The sequence below is a fragment of the Cebidichthys violaceus genome, unplaced genomic scaffold (assembly GCF_023349555.1).
Source record: "Cebidichthys violaceus isolate CVI_PGR_0920_01 unplaced genomic scaffold, fCebVio1.0.p SCAF_1, whole genome shotgun sequence".
In the NCBI taxonomy this organism is placed as follows: domain Eukaryota; kingdom Metazoa; phylum Chordata; class Actinopteri; order Perciformes; family Stichaeidae; genus Cebidichthys; species Cebidichthys violaceus.
The window spans coordinates 3,807,838-3,829,039 of record NW_027176262.1 but is presented as its reverse complement, the minus strand read 5'-3'; the positions used below and the strand labels follow the sequence as shown (position 1 = coordinate 3,829,039).

Sequence of the window (21,202 nt, the reverse complement as noted above, 5' to 3'; positions counted from 1 at the left end):
TGAGTCCTGCGGGTTTTTATTCTTATTATATTTCCAATACTTAAAAGTCAGCACGGAGATAGTCTGACCGTTTTTGACCGCAAGTTTCACGCTCCTCACTGTGATTGTCTCCCCACCCACACTGCAGACAGTTACACAATTCTGCACAAACAAACCAAAAAAAACACTCTCTCAGATGAGCTTCCTTCCGTGCAAAAACGGGTTTTAGAAGTCCTGGATGTGAACAGTGCCTCTTTGGTTTCAGCGCTCGTGCTCCTCTTATTTTTCATACGTACCCTCTGGTGGTTCAGACATGGGAGGGCTCAGACAGTACATGTGGTAGCCTCTGTCACAGTCGTCACAGAACAACAGCTGGTCCTGGAACAGAGGAGAACATTCACATGAGCAGATGTTATCACGTGGGGATTTGAAAGGAGCCGGAGCATGAATTGAATGTGTATAGTACTTGAAGATGTGAATTTGTGTACTAATGAATTAAAGGGTTGAGGTGACTTCATGGTCTGCACTACAGCTTGTGTGGATACAAATATCGGCTTCCTCTTCAGGAATATAAAAAGTAAAAGGTTGACGTGTATGTTTCAATGGGTTTAAATCGTTTGTCTTCCATTAGGTGCGTCAAAGCTTCATGTAATCACGTCTGTGAGAAAGACGACGGATCTAAATTAGCTTCTGGATCAATGTTAGAAAAAGTGGATTCCTTCAAAGATGAATAAAGTAAACTTGCTCCAACTACAAAAGACTGAATAAAACCTCAATTCAAGTAGTAGGTTATAAGGTTTTCCAGTATGGTGTGTGTGTGTGTGTGTGTGTGTGTGTGTGTGTGCAGCCACATGTGTTCAGAGTTAACATGTATGTACAAAGTGAGAACCTACGTCGTTCTCAGAGGTGCCACACAGACTGCAGGACTTGCACTCGATGCACTGCCAGCGATAAGTCCTCACCGCAGCCGTCATGTTCACTGTGAACTGCAGACAGGACGGGTGGCCTGAGTGCACACACACACACACACACACACACACACGCATACACACACACACACACACACACACACACACACACGCACACACGCCCACACAACGTTTTTCACCATCGCTTTCTGTATTTTTGAGGACAGTCATCCATCATCTACCTATTCTATCTATCCGTCAGTATGTTGTCATACATGTGATTTATCTATATTTAACGGGGGGGAGAGGGGGGGGGGGACTGTGGTGTGTTACAGATGTGAAAGCTATTCTGTCAGATGGCTGAAAGAATTTTTGGACAGCATTTTGTTTTCCTCTGTATTTATATTTTGGTCATATCTGGTTTTTTTCAGTCATCTACCATAAGCTTACTTTTGATTTCATTCCTCTTTTGTCGTTTCAATAAAAGTGACATGAAAACAACTTGTCCTTTTCTATTGCAGGCCACTTCTGTGCCATTTAAAAACATATTCTATCGCTCTCCTTACCCCAGTTGTGACAGTTTTTCCCCCCGCTACTTGCTTGTTACATGATCACGACAATAGAAACATCGTTATGTCATCCTCGTTTTTTTTCCCCCGAGCTTCAGTCGTCTTCTTCGTGCGTGTTCATAAAAGGAGAGGACCATACCAATGTTTAGCATGCTGCAAGCCCATTCACTACAAATCACGTAAATCCTTTCAGTTCTGCTTTTTTATTTTTCAGATGAAAAAAAAAAACAGGTCGAGAAAAATGTGTATACAGGTACATGCAATCAAGTAATAAGTTCACAGATTCTTCACCATATACACTGCAATCTCTGCATGTATACAAATATACAAGCACATCCCACAAACCAAAACAAAAGGGATTTATAATGGGGAAAATAATAACACAACCATATTTTAGAAAGAAATCATTCTTGAACTCTACTCTGATAAGATTCACCCTTCACAACCACAATACACACTAAAGGAGGCCGTTGTCTCACGAACTCAGCGAGGCTCTTGCAGCACATGGGACACGGTCTCAAAAAGAAGAAATAGACAATGGGTTCATATCACAATTGTAAAGGAGGTTGTTTCACAAGAAGCCAGGATTGAAAGGAATGCAGCAGACAACATTCAGATTTTGTGTTGTTGTTTTTTTTTTGTTGTTTTTTTGTTTTTTTTTGGTCAGACAAGAAGGTCACACCAAGATTACATTTCATTGTATATCCATTCATATTTTAACGCCAATCTTTGCTGGAGAACACTGTGATCGATAAGACCACTCTAAATGAAAACAAGTGCCATGGTGTGTATGCACTTCTGACAGACTGCAGAGCAGCCGTCATCATATGTATTGCATATATTTGGAGTCGCATGCAGTTTTGTTAAATATCTAAAATTGCATCTCATGTGTTTCAACTATTTGATATTCTCGGTATTCTACAAAAAACTTTATAAAATGCGAAATCCTGTCTCCGACTATGCTAAATAGCGTTATCACTTATGATGAATGTATTATATTGCATAAAGAATAGCACTTTATTATCAGGTGTTGATGCATTTAAAATAATGTTATGAAGCGCATTTAAATTCCTGGCACTTTTTACACCTCTCAAGCAGCAACAAGAAATTCTTCTTGCAGAGAAGAATTTTAGCACATTTTACATTATAGCCACTGTTTTCCAAAAGCATGTCATATTGTTTACGAAGTTTTTATGTGTTTTCTACCTTTCAGGCAGCCAAGAGGTTCCTACTCCCTCGCAAACAGAAGGGAAATCAACTTGCAGAGAACATGCATGTATGTTAGCCTGCTTAATTAAAAAATGAACCTGCACTTACAAATATTACAGCATAAGTTAGCCAAATTAAAGCAGGAATTAATTTCATTTTTTTTTATGTACGGTGGCCTTCTAAGGACATTAAGTCCCCAAAGTAACGCCTCTACTAACAGATACCTGGTTAGTGTTTAGTTCATTGCTAAAAGCAACAGATAATGTGAGCCAACATTCGTCATTAGTAATCTTCCTTAACTACTTTTGTAAGTTTTTGATTTTTGCAATTTCTAGTTTGAGAACCTCCCGAAGCGTTATGTATGTATTTTGTCCTTTGGGCCACCGTCGTTAAAAAAAACAAATCTGGGGTCAATTTCAAGTCTTTGAAAATGGATTTTCAAATCGTAGTGAAAAATGTAAACAACACTAGCTGCCTGGAAGGTGAGAAAACACCTTAAACAAATCAAAAACATAACAGCAAATGTCTATTAATAAGACTGTACATGATTTGTAGTAGATGGGCTAAAACAAAACGAACAAAAAAAACACTGGTATGGTCCATCCATTGAAGCGTGACAGGAGTCGAAACTTGCATTTATTTATATAGTAAATACGAAATCTATGCTCATCAAATGGAACATTTCAAAACTGTGCATCAACAGAGGACCGCCTTCCTCCTGCCAATCATCCCCTTCAGTGGTGCCCTACCTGAGCGTCCACAGTCCGCACAGGAGATAAGGTCTTCAGGACAGCCGGTCTTCTTTGAGCCTCCGAGGCAGAAGTCGCAGTAGCCGTTGGCGATCACCGAGCCGTCCGGTGCTTTCTTGGCTGGAAGGAGAAACAGAAAAAGGGAGACATGTGAGGGAAAGAGTTGAGTTTACTCCTGCAAAGAGAGGGTGATACGAGGTAAAATGTTGAGATGTAAAACAAAGAAGAAGAAAAGAGATCTGTGACTATAAGTCCCTGTTGCCACGCTGCACACCGAGCCAGCTGAGCCCAGCGCTCTGTCTATCTCTCTCTACTGTTTGCTTTTGGTAAAAACAAAGCACCGGTGCAGGCCGGAGCCGGAGCCTGGGACTCACCGAACCCCCCCCCCCCGGGCTGACCCAGGAAACAGGAGACGGGGGAGGCACAGAGAAGCCCCCCGGGGTCTGGTAAATATTTTCAGGGAGATAGAGGAGGAGGAGGAGGAGGAGGAGGAGGAACTGAGGAATGACGGGAGTATGAGTGTGTGTGTGTGTGTACGTGTGTGTGTGTGTGTGCGTGTGCATAGGGATTTTGTAAGGACAGACCTGCCATCCTGCTGAGCGCGGAGAGACAAGTGCTCCACGTGAAGCCGTTTCATAATGATTATTAACAAGACAGAAATTCCCCCTGCCTGCCTGAGTGCTGTGTCCATATGTGTGTGTGTGTGTGTGTGTGTGTGTGTGCATTCCACGTCTGCCCCCATCCCTCTGCTGTCTGTCTGTCTGTCTGTCGGTCTGTCTCCCTGCCTGTCTTACTGCCGTTGATTGCATAATCACTTTAATGGAAGCAATCACATAACCACTGCAGACTATTTTGTATGTGCGCTTTAACACACTGGACGGGTCCTTCACCAGTGACTCACCATGCAGGACAGAGCAACGGTGAGTACAATAGAGTGGATTACGCAGGTTCATGCTAACACACACACACACACACACACACACACACATACATATATATATATATGGCACGCACAGAAAGCCATTCGCTCTGCAGAGAGACAAAAAGAAAAAGGCAGACGCAGACAGTGCTGCAGGTGATTCTGCGTGCATGTGGGAGACAGAGAGAGGTCATTTAAACCATCCATTTCAGGGTGGAGTTTTGTTTGGCCAGGGGGGGAAAGAGGGTGAGAAGAGAAGAGAAGGAGGAGTGAGAGAGATTGGGTTTCTACCCCTCATGGGTCTGGCTTTAATCCTCAGAGAAATATAATAATAATAAAAACTCTCTGATCAGGATGACTGACAGGGTGGGGGGGGGGGGGATGAGCTGTACCTGCATGCAGAATTCAACAGGAATGCTGCGAGCAGATAAAAAAAAAAAATCCCCAACAAACCCAAGAGGCTGTCATCTTTACTGAGAGAAAGCAACTGCACAGGACTTTACTGCTGGGCTGTGCACTTTCATATGTGATCATATAAGGTGGAGAGACTACTGTATATCTATAGAGGTAATAAAGACATGCAACATGAACACAAGGATTTACTGCACCGAGGACAAACACTGTCTTGTACCTGAAATTCACCGCGTATTATTTTCAATCCTCATAATTCTCAGTAATCTCTTTTTCCTGATCTTGCTGGAGACTTTTTCATATAAAAACACACACACACACACACACACACACACACACCTGCACATCATCTGGCCTGTGTGCTGGTGAGGGTTAGGCAGATAGGGTCCCGGCCAATTTGTTCCCCCCTTTATTAAAAATCATCAGAAAGTCAGCGCGGTATTTTTAATATCATATCGCTGAAATGATAGGATGATATTGAATTCTGCATCGGCACCGCAGAGGAAGGTTGTCATCATTATTATTATTGTTATTATTATTATTATTATTATTATTATTATTATTATAGCAGGAGTAGCAGTAGCACAAATCATAGGTGAATTAGTCAAAATGAACAAAATGCAACATTACTTAATTTCTCCTGTGGTGGTGTTTTGAGCTAAGTGCTAGCATCGACATGCTAACGTGCTCACAATGATGCTAACATGTTGATGTTTAGCAGCTAGCAGTGTTCACGTTCAACACTTTGGTTTAGCATCTTAATGTATTTACTATACAATGCATTTCATTTACTGTCTGCATTTTATCTGAGTTTTTAATTCTGAAGGGTGAAATATTTTGTACAATGGAGCGGGAGAGAAAAAAAATCTTCACCAGCTTAGCTTTGCGTGTTAGCATGCTAACATTTGCTAATTAGCGCGAAACAAAGTACAGCTGAGGCTGATTGGAATGTCATTAGTTTTGAACCTTATGTGCAAACTGTTTGAAGAAGTCCCGGCTCCATGCATACAGTAGATGGAATGATACCGGATGAGCGTACAGTATATACGTGTGTTTACTTATTTTACAGTAAAAACAGCCACATGTTTGCTGAGTCTGGCAGGAGGACGTCTGTACTGTAAAGCTGCAGAGACATACGTATGTGTGTGTGCAGCCCTGGAGCCAAAGCAAACACGTTTTTGTCTCCTTGTTCTGGTCAAATAAATTGCTTTTTATCTTCGCTGCTTTTATTCGGGCTCACCGCTGCTGATTGGGCCTCGCAATCCCTGGTGGGATAAACTAGACAGGCACACATGTGGAAAGCCCCACACACACACACACACACACACACACATTCAGGCTACATTTTATCTGAGTCTGTGTGCATCCCTGTTTTCCTTTGTAGTCGTGCGTGTGTGTGTGTGTGTGTGTGTGTGTGTGTGTGTGTGTGTGTGTGTGTGTGTGTGTGTGTGTGTGCTTGAAGGCCCCAGAGAGTGAATCAGCAGGTCCTGACGCATGCGAGTGAGCCGGGGCTGCCCGCTGGCCCGCCTGCATGGAGGCAAAAAAACTCCATCAATGATTAAACGCCTGCGGCCATGTTTCAGAAGCCGCCTGCAACCACAGACACGCCATCGCCGGCAAAGGGAGGGAGGGAGGGAGGGAGGGAGGGGTGAGGACAGCGATAGAGAAAGAGAGAGAGAGAGAGAGAGAATAAAAAGGAGTGAGCTAATGAGCAGAAATAAAAGAGATATAAGCCAGGTTCTCTTTCTTCTGTAACCCTCTTGTTAGTTTTACCTCTGCTTCTAAATCTTTACCTTCTTCAGCCACCCTCCTCCTCCTCCTCCTCTTCCTCTCCTGTCCGTTTCTTTTCTTGCCACCATAGCTCCCTCCTTTACCTGACCCTCCTCTCCCTCTCCCTCTCCTCCCTCTCCTCCCTCCCTCCCCTCCCCTCCCCTCCCCTCCCCTCCTCTCCTCTCCTCTTCCAATTACCAGGAGGAGTATGAGCAGAACCGCACACTTCACAGCTTTCAAGTGTTGGAGAGAGATCCTCCTGGGAATTATCCAGCAAGAGATGAATCCTCAAATGCTCCTCACCCCCCCCCCCCCCCTCAAACACCTACCCTTCCCCATCCTTCCTCCGTCTCTGCTTATAATTTTTCTCTCCCCCTGTCTCATGTTCTGTCCCTTCCTCCTCCATGCTGCTCCTTCGTTACCTCGCGTTGTTATTTTGCTCTCTTGTCCTGCTCCTTTTTTTTCATTTGAAAGTCTTTTTTCTCACTTTTAGCAAAATAATTGTCTATGCTCACACGTCTCACTGTATTTCATCGTGTTTCATGTGTATTCATGTATTCAGGGATTTGATGAGGCACTTCTTCTTTCTTTTTTTTTTAAACGTGGCACAAATTCAATTTTGTTTTTGGACAAAATTTGATTAAGAATTTCTATTTTGTGTAAGAGAAAACAAAAGTGGAGAAAAAATATGTTTTTATTGGACAGCAAAGTTACTTTCTTTTTGCACTCCAAAAAAATATATATATTTAAATCAAGCTTTTTATATTGATATTATTTTTAAAACGCTTGGATTGCAAGAAAAAGAAGTAAGAAAATGATATTTTCAACCCTTTGAGAGACCATTTTATTCATTATCATTATGATTAATGCTGACCTCGTCAGAACCACTTTTCTTAACTGATGTAGAAAAGGAGCAAAAAAGTACAGAAACCCAAATATTGAGAAGTCGTGAACCCTGTATTGTCCTGCAGGTTCTTCCTCCAGTGTCTCCCTTTCAAACCCTCTCCTCATCCTCCTCTTCCTCTCTCCCCTCCGTCTCACTTTGACCTGGAATCAATACCACGGACTCCGGCCGGTCGATAATCTCGGCCGCAGTGGAAGCCTCGTCAACGCAGCGCTTCCAATCCGAGAGGAATGACCTCTGCCACCACACACACGCAAACACATCGGCCTACCTGTTGACTTTCCTCACTTCATTTTACATTTTCCTTGATTTGATAGAACGTTGAAGACTACCGTCGTGATGTTCGCTTGAACTGATTGAGGCAACATATTGTTCCTTTCTCTTTATTTCTTCAACTCTATTCCTGTTGTGACGATACTCATGAAGGTAACCTCCGCCATTCACAAAGGAGCACAAGTTGCCGTGGCTACCGTCATGGCAAAATAAAAAAAGAAAAATACAAAACTTGATTTATCAAGGCTGAGGCTTAGACGGGGATTAACAAGCGGCGGTTGAGTGTGAGCGTTTTTTCACTTTCAGAGTGTATCTGTTCTTCACAATTACCGAAGGCAACAAACACTCCGGCGCTGCAGTTGCACACGGGAGGAAAGGGTGAGGATGAGGAGGAGGCTCATAGGTGGAGGAAGAAGAGAACAAGGAGGAGGCGGAGAAGGATTTCGAGAAGGAATGGGGCAAAAAAAAGGGGGGGATAGAGGAAAAAAGAGAGGGAAGAAGAGGAGGAGGAGGAAGAGGAGGAAACACAAAGGGGTGAGAAGGAAGGGAAGGAGGGGAAAAAAAAGTGTCTCCCGTTGTATCGGAGCAGCGGTGTGTGAAAACACACACTCTGCACTCCTGTCGCCTCGCTGCTTAATGAGGAGAGCCTCTCAGGAGTAGCGCACGCACACACAAACACAATGAGAGCGCACATGCACACACAGATGAAAAAACACCCACAACCACACGCGTACAGTAGAGCGCACACACCCACCCACCCACCCACACACACACACACACACACACACACACACACAAAGATTTACAACCAAGCCTTTGCATAATAACTTTTGCCGTCCAGTTTCGGTCCCATCCCCCACTTGCTCCCTTTAACATGATGAATGAGAGTCCATGTAACCTCGTGCAGCCACACACACACACACACACACACACACACACATAATTACAGCAAAAACTGCAAGTATTCAATAGGAAACAAAAGGATAAACAAATAAAAAGCGCATACATCTCGATTCACACCGACACAAAAGCCCAAATGCTCAAGGAGACATCTTCAGGTTTTTGGGGGTTTTTTTTATGCAGACAAGGAGGCAGAGATGCAGTCAGATGGAAACCGTCAGTCACAGATGAAAAGTCACCGGCTTCCTTTCTGTCTCTCGCTCTCTCTCTCTCTCTCTCTCTCTCTCTCTCTCTCCTTCTCTTCCCATCTTCATCCTCTCACTCTCACTCTTGCACCCATCCTCTTCCTCTTTGCACTTTCATGCGTTCTCATTATTGCTGCTGCTCTCTCTGCCTCTGATTCGATCTCTTCTCTGCGCTTCATTGTGCTTCATCTCTTCGCTTCCCTTTCCCTTATTCGGTATCCATCTATTTTTTTTTCTTCCCTCTGCTTTACTCTCAAAAAGGAAATTGGAACTCTTTCCTGCAATCCATCTGTTGTCACACTAATGCCTGCACCAGTGCTCCCTTTTCCCTCTGTTTCTCCCCCCATTTCTGCTGCTTTTCCATCCCTGCACCCTCCAAACCTACCCCACCCCTCACCCTTACACCACACACACACACACACACACACACACACACACACACACACACAAGTACTACTTTCACTCATGTCCAGTCAGCAGGTTGCGTAACTCCCAGTGCATTGTGGGTCTGGATGCATGCATTTGTGTGTGTGTGTGTGTGTGTGTGTGTGTGTGTGTGTGTGTGTGCAATGTGAGCTTGTGTGCAGAGATGACATTGCAAAGTAAAGAGGACAGAGGCAGTTTTGGTGCATAATAAAACTTGATCTATGGCTGCTTTGTAATCACACTGACCCGCAGAATCAGAGACACACACACACACACACTTGCACACACACACACAGTACGTCAGGCTCTGCAGTCTGCAGATATGTGCACATTTAGCCAATAGACAAGCATGCCAATATATCACAAACGAACACAAAGACACACCAACTCCCCCATGAATCATGCATTTAAAGAAATCACACATAGACACAACTATACACACTTTTTGTGCGTACGCGTGCACACACTTTGTGCACACACTTTGTGCACATGTACTCACATTTGCACACACTTAAAAAAAAAAAGAGCCACTTAGCCAGTGCAGGCTTGTGTCCCTGTCGATGAAGAGTTAAAATGCAAATAATTAATCCTATTTTGTTCCAGGGAGAGAAGCGGCTGGGAATGTGACTGTGAAATCCTGTTTGAATTGTGCCCAACCTCACATGGTCCACTATACTGTGCATTAGCCCGGTACTGTTATGTGTCCAAAAATGACCAGCTGGCCCAAAACAAAACATGTGGAAAAAGAAAAAAAAAAAGGGATATTTTCACACAAAAAAAAGGAACGGTTAAAAGTGAAAAGCACGCATCCCATCATGTGTGGCATGTTGGCACTGAAGCGGGGAGTTTGAGTTGGAGGTGGTGCAGATTTATTTGTGTATTCAGTCAAGGTGGCTATCGCTGCTTGTGCTAACTACTAATTAGGATTTTATTCCAAACAAACCAGACTTTCAAAAAGCCACGGTTTCATGCTGCGGAGGATTTTTTTTTTCTCCAAAAAGTAAGGCACTGTAATCTGACAGAATATGGAAAAGTTTTCATGACTTGAATCCCCAAATGAATTATGTCAATTCGCATGTGGACATTTCTGTATTACAGTAGAAATAATTGATGAACGCGGCATCTATGAAACTGTTGTTATTCCGTCCTCTCCTCTCTACAGTAGCCGTCGCGGTCGGCCACAGACGGTGAGACAACGAGCAGGCAGACACAGACGGGCGGTGTGAGGGTGGATCCGGTCTGGGTGGGGTTGGTGGTGCTGCTGGTTGGGGAGGAGGGTTGTGGTGGTGTGGGAGCGTATCCAAACATGGCCGAGACAACCGACTAACACAACACAACCAGCCGGCAAGCCACAGCACCGCATGTTAAGACAGAATACCGGATGAAGCAGACTCCGATATTACCCTGCCTTCACCACTCCAACTGTCTGGGGGAATCTATATGATGAATCATGAAGAGATTCTTTTTGTGTGTGTGTGTGTGTGTGTGTGTGTGTGGGTGTGTGTGTGTGTGTGTGTGTAACTCTCTGCTTCTCGCTCTGCTTCTGTCTTTGTCTGTTTTCTCTCTCTCTCTCTCTCTCTCTCTCTCTCCTCATATTCTTTATGTTATCCTTAATGAACTCCTCTGTCCCCCCGCTCCCTCTCCTCTCTCCCATACTTCAACTTCTTCCATTCCTCTCTCTCTTTCTGTCTCCTCTCTTCCTCCTCTTTTCTATTCTCTCCATACATCTCCTCCCTTTTCCTCCCTTCTCTCTCTCTCTCTCCCTCTCTCTCTCTCTCTCTCTCTCTCTCTTTTCAATGTACATAACAGTGTACTCTTTAGGAGGGAGCCAATGGCGGTATCTATGGCAACCGGATTGCTAGGCAACAGCCGATTCTCCCTTCCTTCCCTGCGCCGTGCAGCAGCGGCAACAATCAACCAATCAAGAGCTGAGGAGGAATGCCGGTGTGTACGTGAAAAGTTCAGGAGACAATCCAGAAAGCGCCGCATGCCGTCCACCTTCACATGTGTTGTGTTCAACATGGAGAAACATGACAAGGAGCGAACGTGAAATCAATCAGTCCTTTCACAGAAAGATGGGAAATTAGAATTGAAAATGTGTTGTGACACAGAACAGGCCTGGAAATAGAAGTTCAATTAGAAAACATTTAAACCTTTTAAAAGGATTTTCCTCTGATTGCCGAAACACATGATCCCAGTTTTTCCTGTTGCTGCTGTGCACACACACACACACACACACACACACACACACTGGCAAATAATAGGCAATTTGGGCACACATATGTTCATTAACATACAATTACACATCTGTGCACTCCCCACTGGAGCCCATTGGAAAGAAGTTTACAAGACGACTCATTAAACACGGGCCTTTCTTTTGGGGGGGGGGGGCAATTTGGCATTCTCCATAAGAGCGACAAAATCATCAGATCTCCAGGAAACTTTGAGAGCGTTTAAAAACAGGTTGACTGCAATTCAAAAATGTATCACACAAACCAATTTGCAACGCATCACTTCACTTTTTTCCCCCTCTGAGCGTCACACACCGGTTTGGAAAGCGAGCAGACAAAGATTGGTCCCGGTAGAGAAACACATCTGTATCTGCCCAGTGACGCTGCTATAAATGGCAACGTATTGGTTAAAGCAATAAACACAAGAGCTCACGGACTCGCGCCGCACTTCAAATCAAGAAGATGTAGAGAGAGACAGAAACGAGGCACTGTTGCTTGTTACGGAGTGACAATAGGCGCAGAGCGGGGAGTGGCCATTTTGGGCTCTCAGTGTTGTTCTATATTGATGTTGGTTGATCAAAATTCGTCCTTCACTCCTCTGTCTGCAGACAGCGGGAGGAGGACAGGGAGGCCATTTTGAGAAGGTAAAAAAAAAAAAAAAAACACACAACAACTAACAATGGTGAGTGGAAGAAGAGGGATGCTGACCTTCAAAGGGCTCAATTACATGTCACACACACACACACACACACACACACACACACACACACTCACACACACACACTCACACACTCAGAGTTGGGCATGATTGCCCATACAGCACATTCACACGGCTCGGTGACACACGGAAGCACAGACAGACACACACACACACACACACTAAAAGAAAAAATGCACACGCATGTGTGTTGGTCTGTTGTGTGCATTTTTTTTAACACACACACACACACACACACACACACACACACACACACTCAGAGCGTCCCTGCTGCTCCACACTGTAGGACCGTCTGTCCGTCCAGATAAAGTGGCCTCTGAATCTCAGTTCTGATTTGAGAGGGGGGGATTTAATGACAACTATCCTCACCCCCCCCTCCTCATTCTCCCTTCCTCTCTCTCTCTATCTCTCTCTCCCTCTCTCTCTCTCTCTCTCTCTCTCTCTCTCTCTCTCTCTCTCATTCATTCACAGTTGATGTTCCTCTCAGTTTGTGTCCTTCTTGCAATCTATTCATCTTGTTCCTGCTATTTCACTATTTTGCTCTCTCTTTCTCATTTACCTCTCTCTCTCTCTCTCTCTCCTCTCTCTCTCTCTCTCTCTCTCTCTCTCTCTCTCTCTCTCTCTCTCTCTGTCTCTCTCGCTCTCTCTGTACCCAAAAAAACAATTTTCAGGTTGGACTCTGCAGGACCGACCTCTAAAGTAAACATCCCCCCATATTCATCCACTTCTCCTCCTCCTCCTCCTCTTCTTCTTCATCTTGCCCCACCCCTCCCACCATCACATCAATGCCAAAGGAGCCCCCTCCATATCCAACTCTCCCTCCCTCCCTCCCTCCCTCTCCACCTCCAACCTTCTGTTCGGAGAAAAGGAAGTAGAAGAAGAGTAAAAAAAAAAAAAAAAAACATAGTATGAGGCGCAGTCATGAATTTTAATGGCACTGCTCATTTTAAGCAAATAGTATATCATCTGGGATCCAGATATATGAGGTTGTTTAGCAGTGGTGGTGGTGATCGGGGGGGGGGGGGGGGTAGTGTAGACACAAAACAAAGAAATAAATTAAAAGGAAAACCCAAAGCTGGATGATGGATGAAGCAAAACAGAAGCGAAGAGAATGGAAAATGAGGACCGGAGAGGGATGGGAGAGGAGGGTTAAGTGAGGATGCAGAGCTGCTATGAGAACAGGGAAAGATGGACGGAGAGGAAAAAGAGGGAAGGAAAATCTCATCTCGTGCTGGAATAATCTCTCATTCATCACACTGATGGAAAAAAAGAGAATGGAGCTGGATGAGGTCCAGAAAAGACAGAGTTTCATAGTTCTGGAGATAAGTTTCAGCTCTCGACACTTTGCGATGCGCACGCAGCGAACGTGGACATACTATAGCGTCTAGACTGCTGTTCGAGCGCAGCATGAATTATGCATGCAGGGTTGCTCTCATTCCGGGGAGCCGTGTTAATATTATTACATATGTGGCAACATACCGAAGGGTGGAGGGTGGTGGAGTCTCCTCCATGACACTCAGCAAATTGGGGGAAAGCTGTAATGGCGCACACACACACACACACACACACATGTTAATTCATGCACACTCACACGTGGGTACACACTCACAGAGCCTTTGCAAATGCATGTGCACCAGCGCATGTGGACACACACACACACACACACACACACACACACACACACATACACACCAAGCCAAAAGGCTAAGCTTCCTTTTTCATTTCAGCAGAGAAGATTGCATTTTCTGAGGCTGTGTGTGTGTGTGTGTGTGTGTGTGTGTGTGTGTGTGTGTGTGTGTGTGTGTGTGTGTGTGTGTGTGTGTGTGTGTGTGATTACTGACTGTTTGGGAGGGAGTGATGGGGGATATTAAACGATTCAAATGCTGTCTCTCTTGCTCTCCTCCACTGGAGAGACCTAAGACTGCAGCATGGCCACACACACACACACACACACACACACAAATACTGGGCCAGTCTTATCGTCAGACAGGCCAATTTAAAAACACACACTGCCAATTAACTGAGAGGCAGCATAGTTTCAGTGTGGACATTGTTGTAGAGCAGCCGGCACAGATTATGTGGATATGTATATGTTTTTGTGTGTTTATCTGCGTTTTTATTGTGAGCAAATTGCTTGTTTTAAGAACCGGAGGAACAAAGAAAGTGGATGAATCGCCTGCGCTCCCTTTTCAAATGTCCACAGCTATCTCGCTCTTTTTCTTCTTTCTTTTTTTTTTTCCAGGAGTTTGAATAACTGTAGCCATTTTACTAACGATCACTGACCAAAACACAATCTCCCGCAGGATAAATGCATGCTATTGTCCTTAAAGTAAGTTGCTCAAAAATAAACAAAAGCACGCAGACGGAAGATAACGACGAACAAAAACCGCACACCGATAGAAAAGCCCTGGGGGGAAAAATAAATAGCCACAACAAACAAAGACGGCGAGCAATTTGGTTAGTGTGGATGCTGCAAGCTGACAGGAGGATTGAGATCTGATTCACAACCTGTTTGCAGAAACCTAAATATTTGCTTTACTTGTTGTTCACTGGCATTTATTGCTTTCTTATGGCACCCTTGATACATTTAGCAGAACCTTTGTAGCCTTGCGCTAAGTGCAATCCTGGGACGCCTACCTTTATGTACACTGCACACTACCATTCAATGCTTTTTACTGCGCAGTGATTCTGGACAATCATGCTCTACTATTTAAATGGCCGCACAAACCTGGATGCCTCCAGGTTTTGCACTCGGCCCCTTTACAGCCCCAGGAAGTCTGCCAGAGCACAATAACTCTTACTTCCTGCAGTTCATCTCATTAAATACAAGCCAAAAGTCCCACAGGGAATGATGTGACCAGTATTCAGCGAGAGTAAATGTCCCAGAGCCAGATGTACATGAGACATTTTTCATGATGGACGTTAAAACTTGTCCAACGCAGGTGGTAAGTAATGACGTTTTTAGTGGCCACGTTCCATTAAAATGTTCCATATATGGTGCCAAGACATAGTTGATATATGCAGGCTTATTGGAGCTCCAACATGGAATAAAGCCATCGTCATTGGCGGACGGAAAACGGAAAGAAAATGCTTAAGTCCGATAAAATTATGACTTTGCAGATTGTGCTCTGACTTCCTAAGGTGATGGCCTTCAAAGCTCATTGCCAGAGAATGTTGATGTTGGATGATGCTGCAAAAGTCAAAATTATGACAATGTTTGTTTAGTTTTTTTTTTTACAAATTCTTGCTTTCTAAAAAAAAACAACAGACAAATGTCAGCTACATGTTTGTTTAAAGTCAGCTGCAGGTCGGTTTCCTGCGGTCGGACATGTTGCTCCTGTTTCATCTGGGACAAACTACACCCTGAACTGGATCCAAACATTGTCACTGGATGTAAATCGTTGTCAAAACGAAATACAATACCTGAGATACTAGGCTGGGGCCTTCAGGATACCAGTAACTGATGTACATGCTCCCAATGTTTGATTTATTGTTGTGACGTAAAGTAAAATGCATGATACCTTGCATCCCTTAAAATCAAGAGAAGGGTCTACAGCCATGCTGTACTTATGGAATACAGCCACAGAGGTGTGTTGAGCTAAATGCTAACGTCAGCCTGCTAACAAGCTCGCAATGGCAACGCTGATGCTAGGCAGGCGTAACGTTAATTTAGTGCATTGTCATGCTAGCATTTGCTAATAAGCGCTAAACACAAAGTACAGCTGAGGCTTATTAGCAGAATGTCGTGGTGGAGCTAGAGGAAAAGTCAGGGGATCAACAAAGACATTAGCGAGCATTGAGCTCGAGTCTTCATCACTGCCTCTCGAAACACTGGACCGATGCGTTCATGAATAGTCATTAAGCGTTTGAAAGGTGCATACAGTCGATGGTGCAGAGTGTGCTGGTAATTTCTCGGAGTGTTTGACTGGTGTTTGTTCACTGACGCTCATTTAGAGTTGAAGAGTGTTGATTGAGGAGCTGCTCGTTCCCTCGTTGAGATGATGCATCTTTGCGGCCGCTGTTCAAACTCTGTGAAGTGCTACATTAACTCATATAGGTGAAGACTGATTGAAAATGTAAAGATGAACATCCATTCCAGTGTTTCTAAATGAGAGCAATACTGTTCATTTTTGCTCATTCTATTATGCAGCATACTGATTACCGTGCTTCTACTGCATGTAAATAGTTATCTAATCTTTCTGTCTGTATAATATTATGAAGGCTCGCTGGGTCTGCAATTTAACTGAGTGTCAGACCATTAACACAAGAGGTCTGGCTGTGGCTTGAGCCGTGGGCTACAGCAGCCCAGACACTGAAAGGTTAAACACTACATTCTTTAAAAAGAAAGGTAGAATTACCCTCGGGCTAAGTTAGCTTTGGGGCAACCATGCAAATTTGAAGTTGTCATGGGCAAGCAGCCTTCAGTAGAAGCGGTGACCCATTTTCTGGCTATCAACATGGAATCCAACAGTAAAACCACTTTCAATGCAGGAGACACAGATATGAGGCAGGTCTACCCAATGCACGTTCAACCCCCGTTTGCCCCCTTTCACAGAAGAGATTAATCCTTACGGCCATGGCTATGGCAACTCCGATCAGTAGCTCCGATGAATTTTGCTCCATTTTTGTCTTAATTTGTTGTCTTTTTGTCTTCACTGCTGGAGCTCTAATGGCATATGACAAAAACGCGCTCATCAACATTGGAGACGGAAGCGTGAGGATTGGATTCATTCGTGGGGAGTGGACCTCGAGACGATAACAGATATGCCGGCCCAAACGCCACTGAAGCGGAGTCGAGAGGGAGGAGAGCCGAGATGATGAAATTAAGCCAACCGAGCTAGAACCTAAAACTATTCCACCACCCGATCTGGTCCCTGGCCAACCCAGCAACTGGAGGTCGGTGAATGTTGAGCCCACATCTTTACACAGACCTGGCGCCATTGTGGCAGATCGAGAGGAAGCGGACTCTGTTTACATCAATGATGCTGTCTAATTTTGTATGTGACGATGTCGGCCATATTGCCCAGAAAATTGTTTTGTTGCTGCTGTTTGCATTCCTCCTGATGCTAATTTTTTTTAAATGCATAGGTACTACTGTTTCAGTTTTGTTGTTTGTCATGTTTTTACTTCATTTGTGCAAAATGACAATACATTGTCCTTGAATCCTTGAATCCTTGAATCCTTGTCTCTACAGAAGCTCCCAACGGTAGCTGCATAAACACAAAGCCTGTTTACCAAAGCCAGCGTCACTTGTTCAACCGAGGTCAAGAGTCGGGTCAAGAAGCCAAGTCGGACCCATTTCGATCGACCGCGAGCACAGTTTTCACCTGCGTCACTGCGTCAGTCTGAAAAGGGAATCAGCGAGAGAAGAAGAAGTCCGCTAAACTCCACTGGGGGGAAATCTGATCTTTCATCCACACAAGTGCTCACTTTGAAATTTGGCTCAGCCAGCAGTTTAGCTATCTATAATGCAGCAGGAGGGTGATCAATGGCCCCTTGATGATATTCTGATTATTAAGGATCGTTGGAATGATCCGGAAACTGCTAAAACCAAAAACGCTCCGCATGTAAGTAAAAAATGGATGATGATGGACAAGTGGACGACTTCAAGTGACTTTAATATTCAGACAGCAGACTCACGCTTGTGGTTGTTCTTGCGCTGGAAGGGTAGTGTGTGTCGCTCCGAGTCTTCTTCCCCCTCCTCATCTGCCAGGTGTGTGTGAGTGTAATGGTAACTCAGCCCTGGGCGGTTCTTATAGCGCTTTCCACAGACTGTAACACACACAAACACACACGGTGTATAAAATTTGTTATCCGTAAAAGAATGAGGAGAAACAGGAATAAAGAAATAAAGTTGCAACGCTCACTGTCACAGACGTAAGGCTTGTCTCTGTCTTCAATGGCAGCTGGCTCTTGTCTCTTCCTCATGCCCCCGACACCGTAGGCCTGCAGAGACCACACACACACACACACACACACACACACACACACACACACACACACACAAACACACACTTGTGAGAACTCAGACAGCCACATGCGAAATCACACATGTACTCAAGATACAAACAAAAAGTTTAAACTTCAACACTTGTTACACAAGTCCTGCACAGACATACACACACTCACACACACACACACACACACGATAAAACCAGCGTGACAGCACACTCCTCACTTGTTGTGTGTTCAAGTGTCTACACACACACACACACACACACACACACACACACACACAGGTTTGCGTTCTACTGTAATCATCTGCTCTCAGTGTAAAGCTCCACTTCCAGCAGGAGGGGGCTGATGACACCTAGCAGGGGAGCAACAGCTCCAATTAGCAACCCTGGTGTCTGTGTGTGAGCATGTGTATGTGTGTGATGATTTTCAGAATACATTGTTAACACTTGATTATCTTCCCGTAAGACACCCCAAAAGAGAGTGTGTGTGTGTGTGTGTGTGTGTGTGTGTGTGTGTGTGTGGGGGGGGGGGGGGACCCTGTTTGATCTAATCAAAGTTGTAAAATAAAAAAAAAAGGTTGTCTCAGCATGATTTCAAATCTCTGAAAGCATTTGCATGTTTTAATAACTGTTGCAGACTCAGGAACACGGAGAAGTCAAAGTCACAATAAATTAAACCTATCATAACCTCACACCAGGAATTAGAAGGAAAAAAAAAGTGCCATTTCTGTAGATGCAATTAGTACAATGTCTCCATGTATATACTGTATTGGAATAAAGGCTTTAATTTCATACTTGTAAGATTCATTTTGACACCGGCAACACAGGGTTCTTACACTATACTCTTATATGTGCTGTGCAAATGTTCCGATTCCATTTAAATGAGAATAACTGAAGGGCTGTCATTTCATAGTGTAATCTAAATCAGTACTCCTTATGCTCTGTGTCCGACAGGCTGAACTTTCACATCGCAGTTTGACTCTGAGCTTGATCCGGGTCAAGTCGGCACTGACAGCCAAACAGTCTCTATTGTGGCTTATTGTTCAGGATAAAATGACCAGGGGGAAAAACATTTGTGTTTTACCCGTGCTTTGGTACGGTTCTTGCGTTTCGGGACGTCTTCCTCTATCTCGTCCCCCTCCAGCTCATGAGGGAAATCCCCGACCAGCAGCTTCTACGGACGAGAGACAGAGAGACAGAGAGACAGAGAGACAGAGAGGCAGAGATACAGAGGGACAGAGATACAGAGAGACAGAGAGGCAGAGAGGCAGAGAGACAGAGAGACAGAGAGACAGAGAGGCAGAGAGGCAGAGAGACAGAGAGACAGAGAGACAGAGAGGCAGAGAGACAGAGATACAGAGAGACAGAGAGACAGAGAGGCAGAGAGACAGAGATACAGAGAGGCAGAGAGACAGAGATACAGAGAGACAGAGAGACAGAGAGACAGAGAAGCAGAGAGGCAGAGAGACAGCGAGACAGAGAGGCAGAGAGACAGAGATACAGAGAGACAGAGAGGCAGAGAGACAGAGAGACAGAGAGACAGAGAGGCAGAGAGACAGAGAGACAGAGAGACAGAGAGACAGAGAGGCAGAGAGGCAGAGAGACATAGAGACAGAGAGACAGAGAGAGGGGGAGAGAGAGACAGATGGACTGTCAGACAGGTAAGTTAGTTTCCTTTCCTTTATTTACCTTTTCCTCTCTTTTCTTTGCTTTCCTCTCAACCATCTCGGCCTCTACTTGCTTTTGTGCTGCTCCGCATGAAATTGCACGTCTTCCTGCTGATTTTGAGAGTATTTGCATAATCCCACTGCAGGAAACAACCTTAAGAGCAGAACCATTGCATTACTAAATATAGTCAAATGTGTCACCATTTAATTGCAATAAAAGATGCAGTTAAAGACGTCCTCAATTAAAGGGGTGCGCCACGCAATTTAGGATTGCACTTCTATATGTCAGCGGACTCACAAGAGGCAGATTAAAAAAAGATAATAAAGCAGCAGAGGCCAAGATATCCCGATTCTTTGTCCTTAATATGAGTCAAGCTCCAAAAGCACTGGATCCCAAGTCTCCCATAATGCAAAAAAAATGGTCTACAGCTGTTTTCACAGGCTTCGTAGTGCGCCTCAGGACAAATACACTGAACTTTGGACTCTTTAAGAGGGTTTTCGTTTTTCTTGTCCTCAGTGAAGGAAAATACAAGGTTTTATTTTATTAAAAAAGACGGGGAAACATCTGAAGATGATAAGCGGCGAGGGAAGAGCTGAGTGTGCGCATGACTGGCTGTGCTGGAGTCAGGGGAAGCCCCGGATTAGAGGCCCCAAACACTTCTCTATCGCTCGAAGGGCCACTGTGAGGACCGTTCACTCAACAGCTGATTGATTAGCCGTCCGTCTGAATTGAAGAGCAACCGCCTCGAGCCGGTGAAATACTCCACCCAGATGGGCACGTTTTCGCTCAGAAGTCAAATAATAGCTCACAAGTTCGGCCTGTAAAACACGTGAGCGGAACCTCGGTAAAACACCGAGAATGACTGCAGTGCAATCACACACAATTACAAGCACACACACACACACACACACACACACACACACACACACACACACACACAGTTGTGACCCGGTGCCAGGAGGGAGCTGTCAGAGCTGCGGGAGCCCGTGTCAACGCCAAAACACACACTCGGAGAGAGAGAGAGAGAGAGACAAAGGCAGAGAAAAAGACAAAGAAACACAAACACAGACAGCCTGACATACGAACGAGACACAGGGAACAACAAAGTACAGAAGAGAGGAAATGAGAGAGAGGGAAGAAAGAGAAACGAGAGTCTCACCTGACACTCGCTCATTGGCTCTTCTTCCTTGGTTTCTACCTTCTTGTCCAGGGTTTCCCCGGCGAGCAGCGACTCCAACACGGGACCATCTGGGATGCCCCCCTCCTTCTTTAGAGAAGCCTCGTAGTCTGGAGAACGAGACAGTCGCAATCAGAAAACAGCGGAAGTCTCTCATTCACGCTGACATGCTCAGTTGAGCTGACAGTG

The 21,202-nt window shown here is 44.6% G+C and overlaps 1 protein-coding gene across 2 annotated transcripts in view; it reads right to left on the bottom strand.

Annotated features, from left to right (window-relative positions):
* dpf1 (double PHD fingers 1) overlaps positions 1-21,202 on the bottom strand; it is a 42,398-nt gene that overhangs the window by 5,637 nt on the left and 15,559 nt on the right. The window contains exons 5-11 of one of the 2 annotated variants that reach the window (XM_068706808.1): positions 20,996-21,123; positions 19,253-19,342; positions 18,079-18,157; positions 17,852-17,983; positions 3,415-3,534; positions 873-985; positions 276-357 (exon numbers count right to left, since the gene is read on the bottom strand). In XM_068706808.1, the coding sequence (XP_068562909.1) occupies positions 276-357; positions 873-985; positions 3,415-3,534; positions 17,852-17,983; positions 18,079-18,157; positions 19,253-19,342; positions 20,996-21,123 (744 nt within the window). The remainder of the gene's footprint in view (positions 1-275; positions 358-872; positions 986-3,414; positions 3,535-17,851; positions 17,984-18,078; positions 18,158-19,252; positions 19,343-20,995; positions 21,124-21,202) is intronic. The other variant, XM_068706817.1, reaches the window with a different exon arrangement.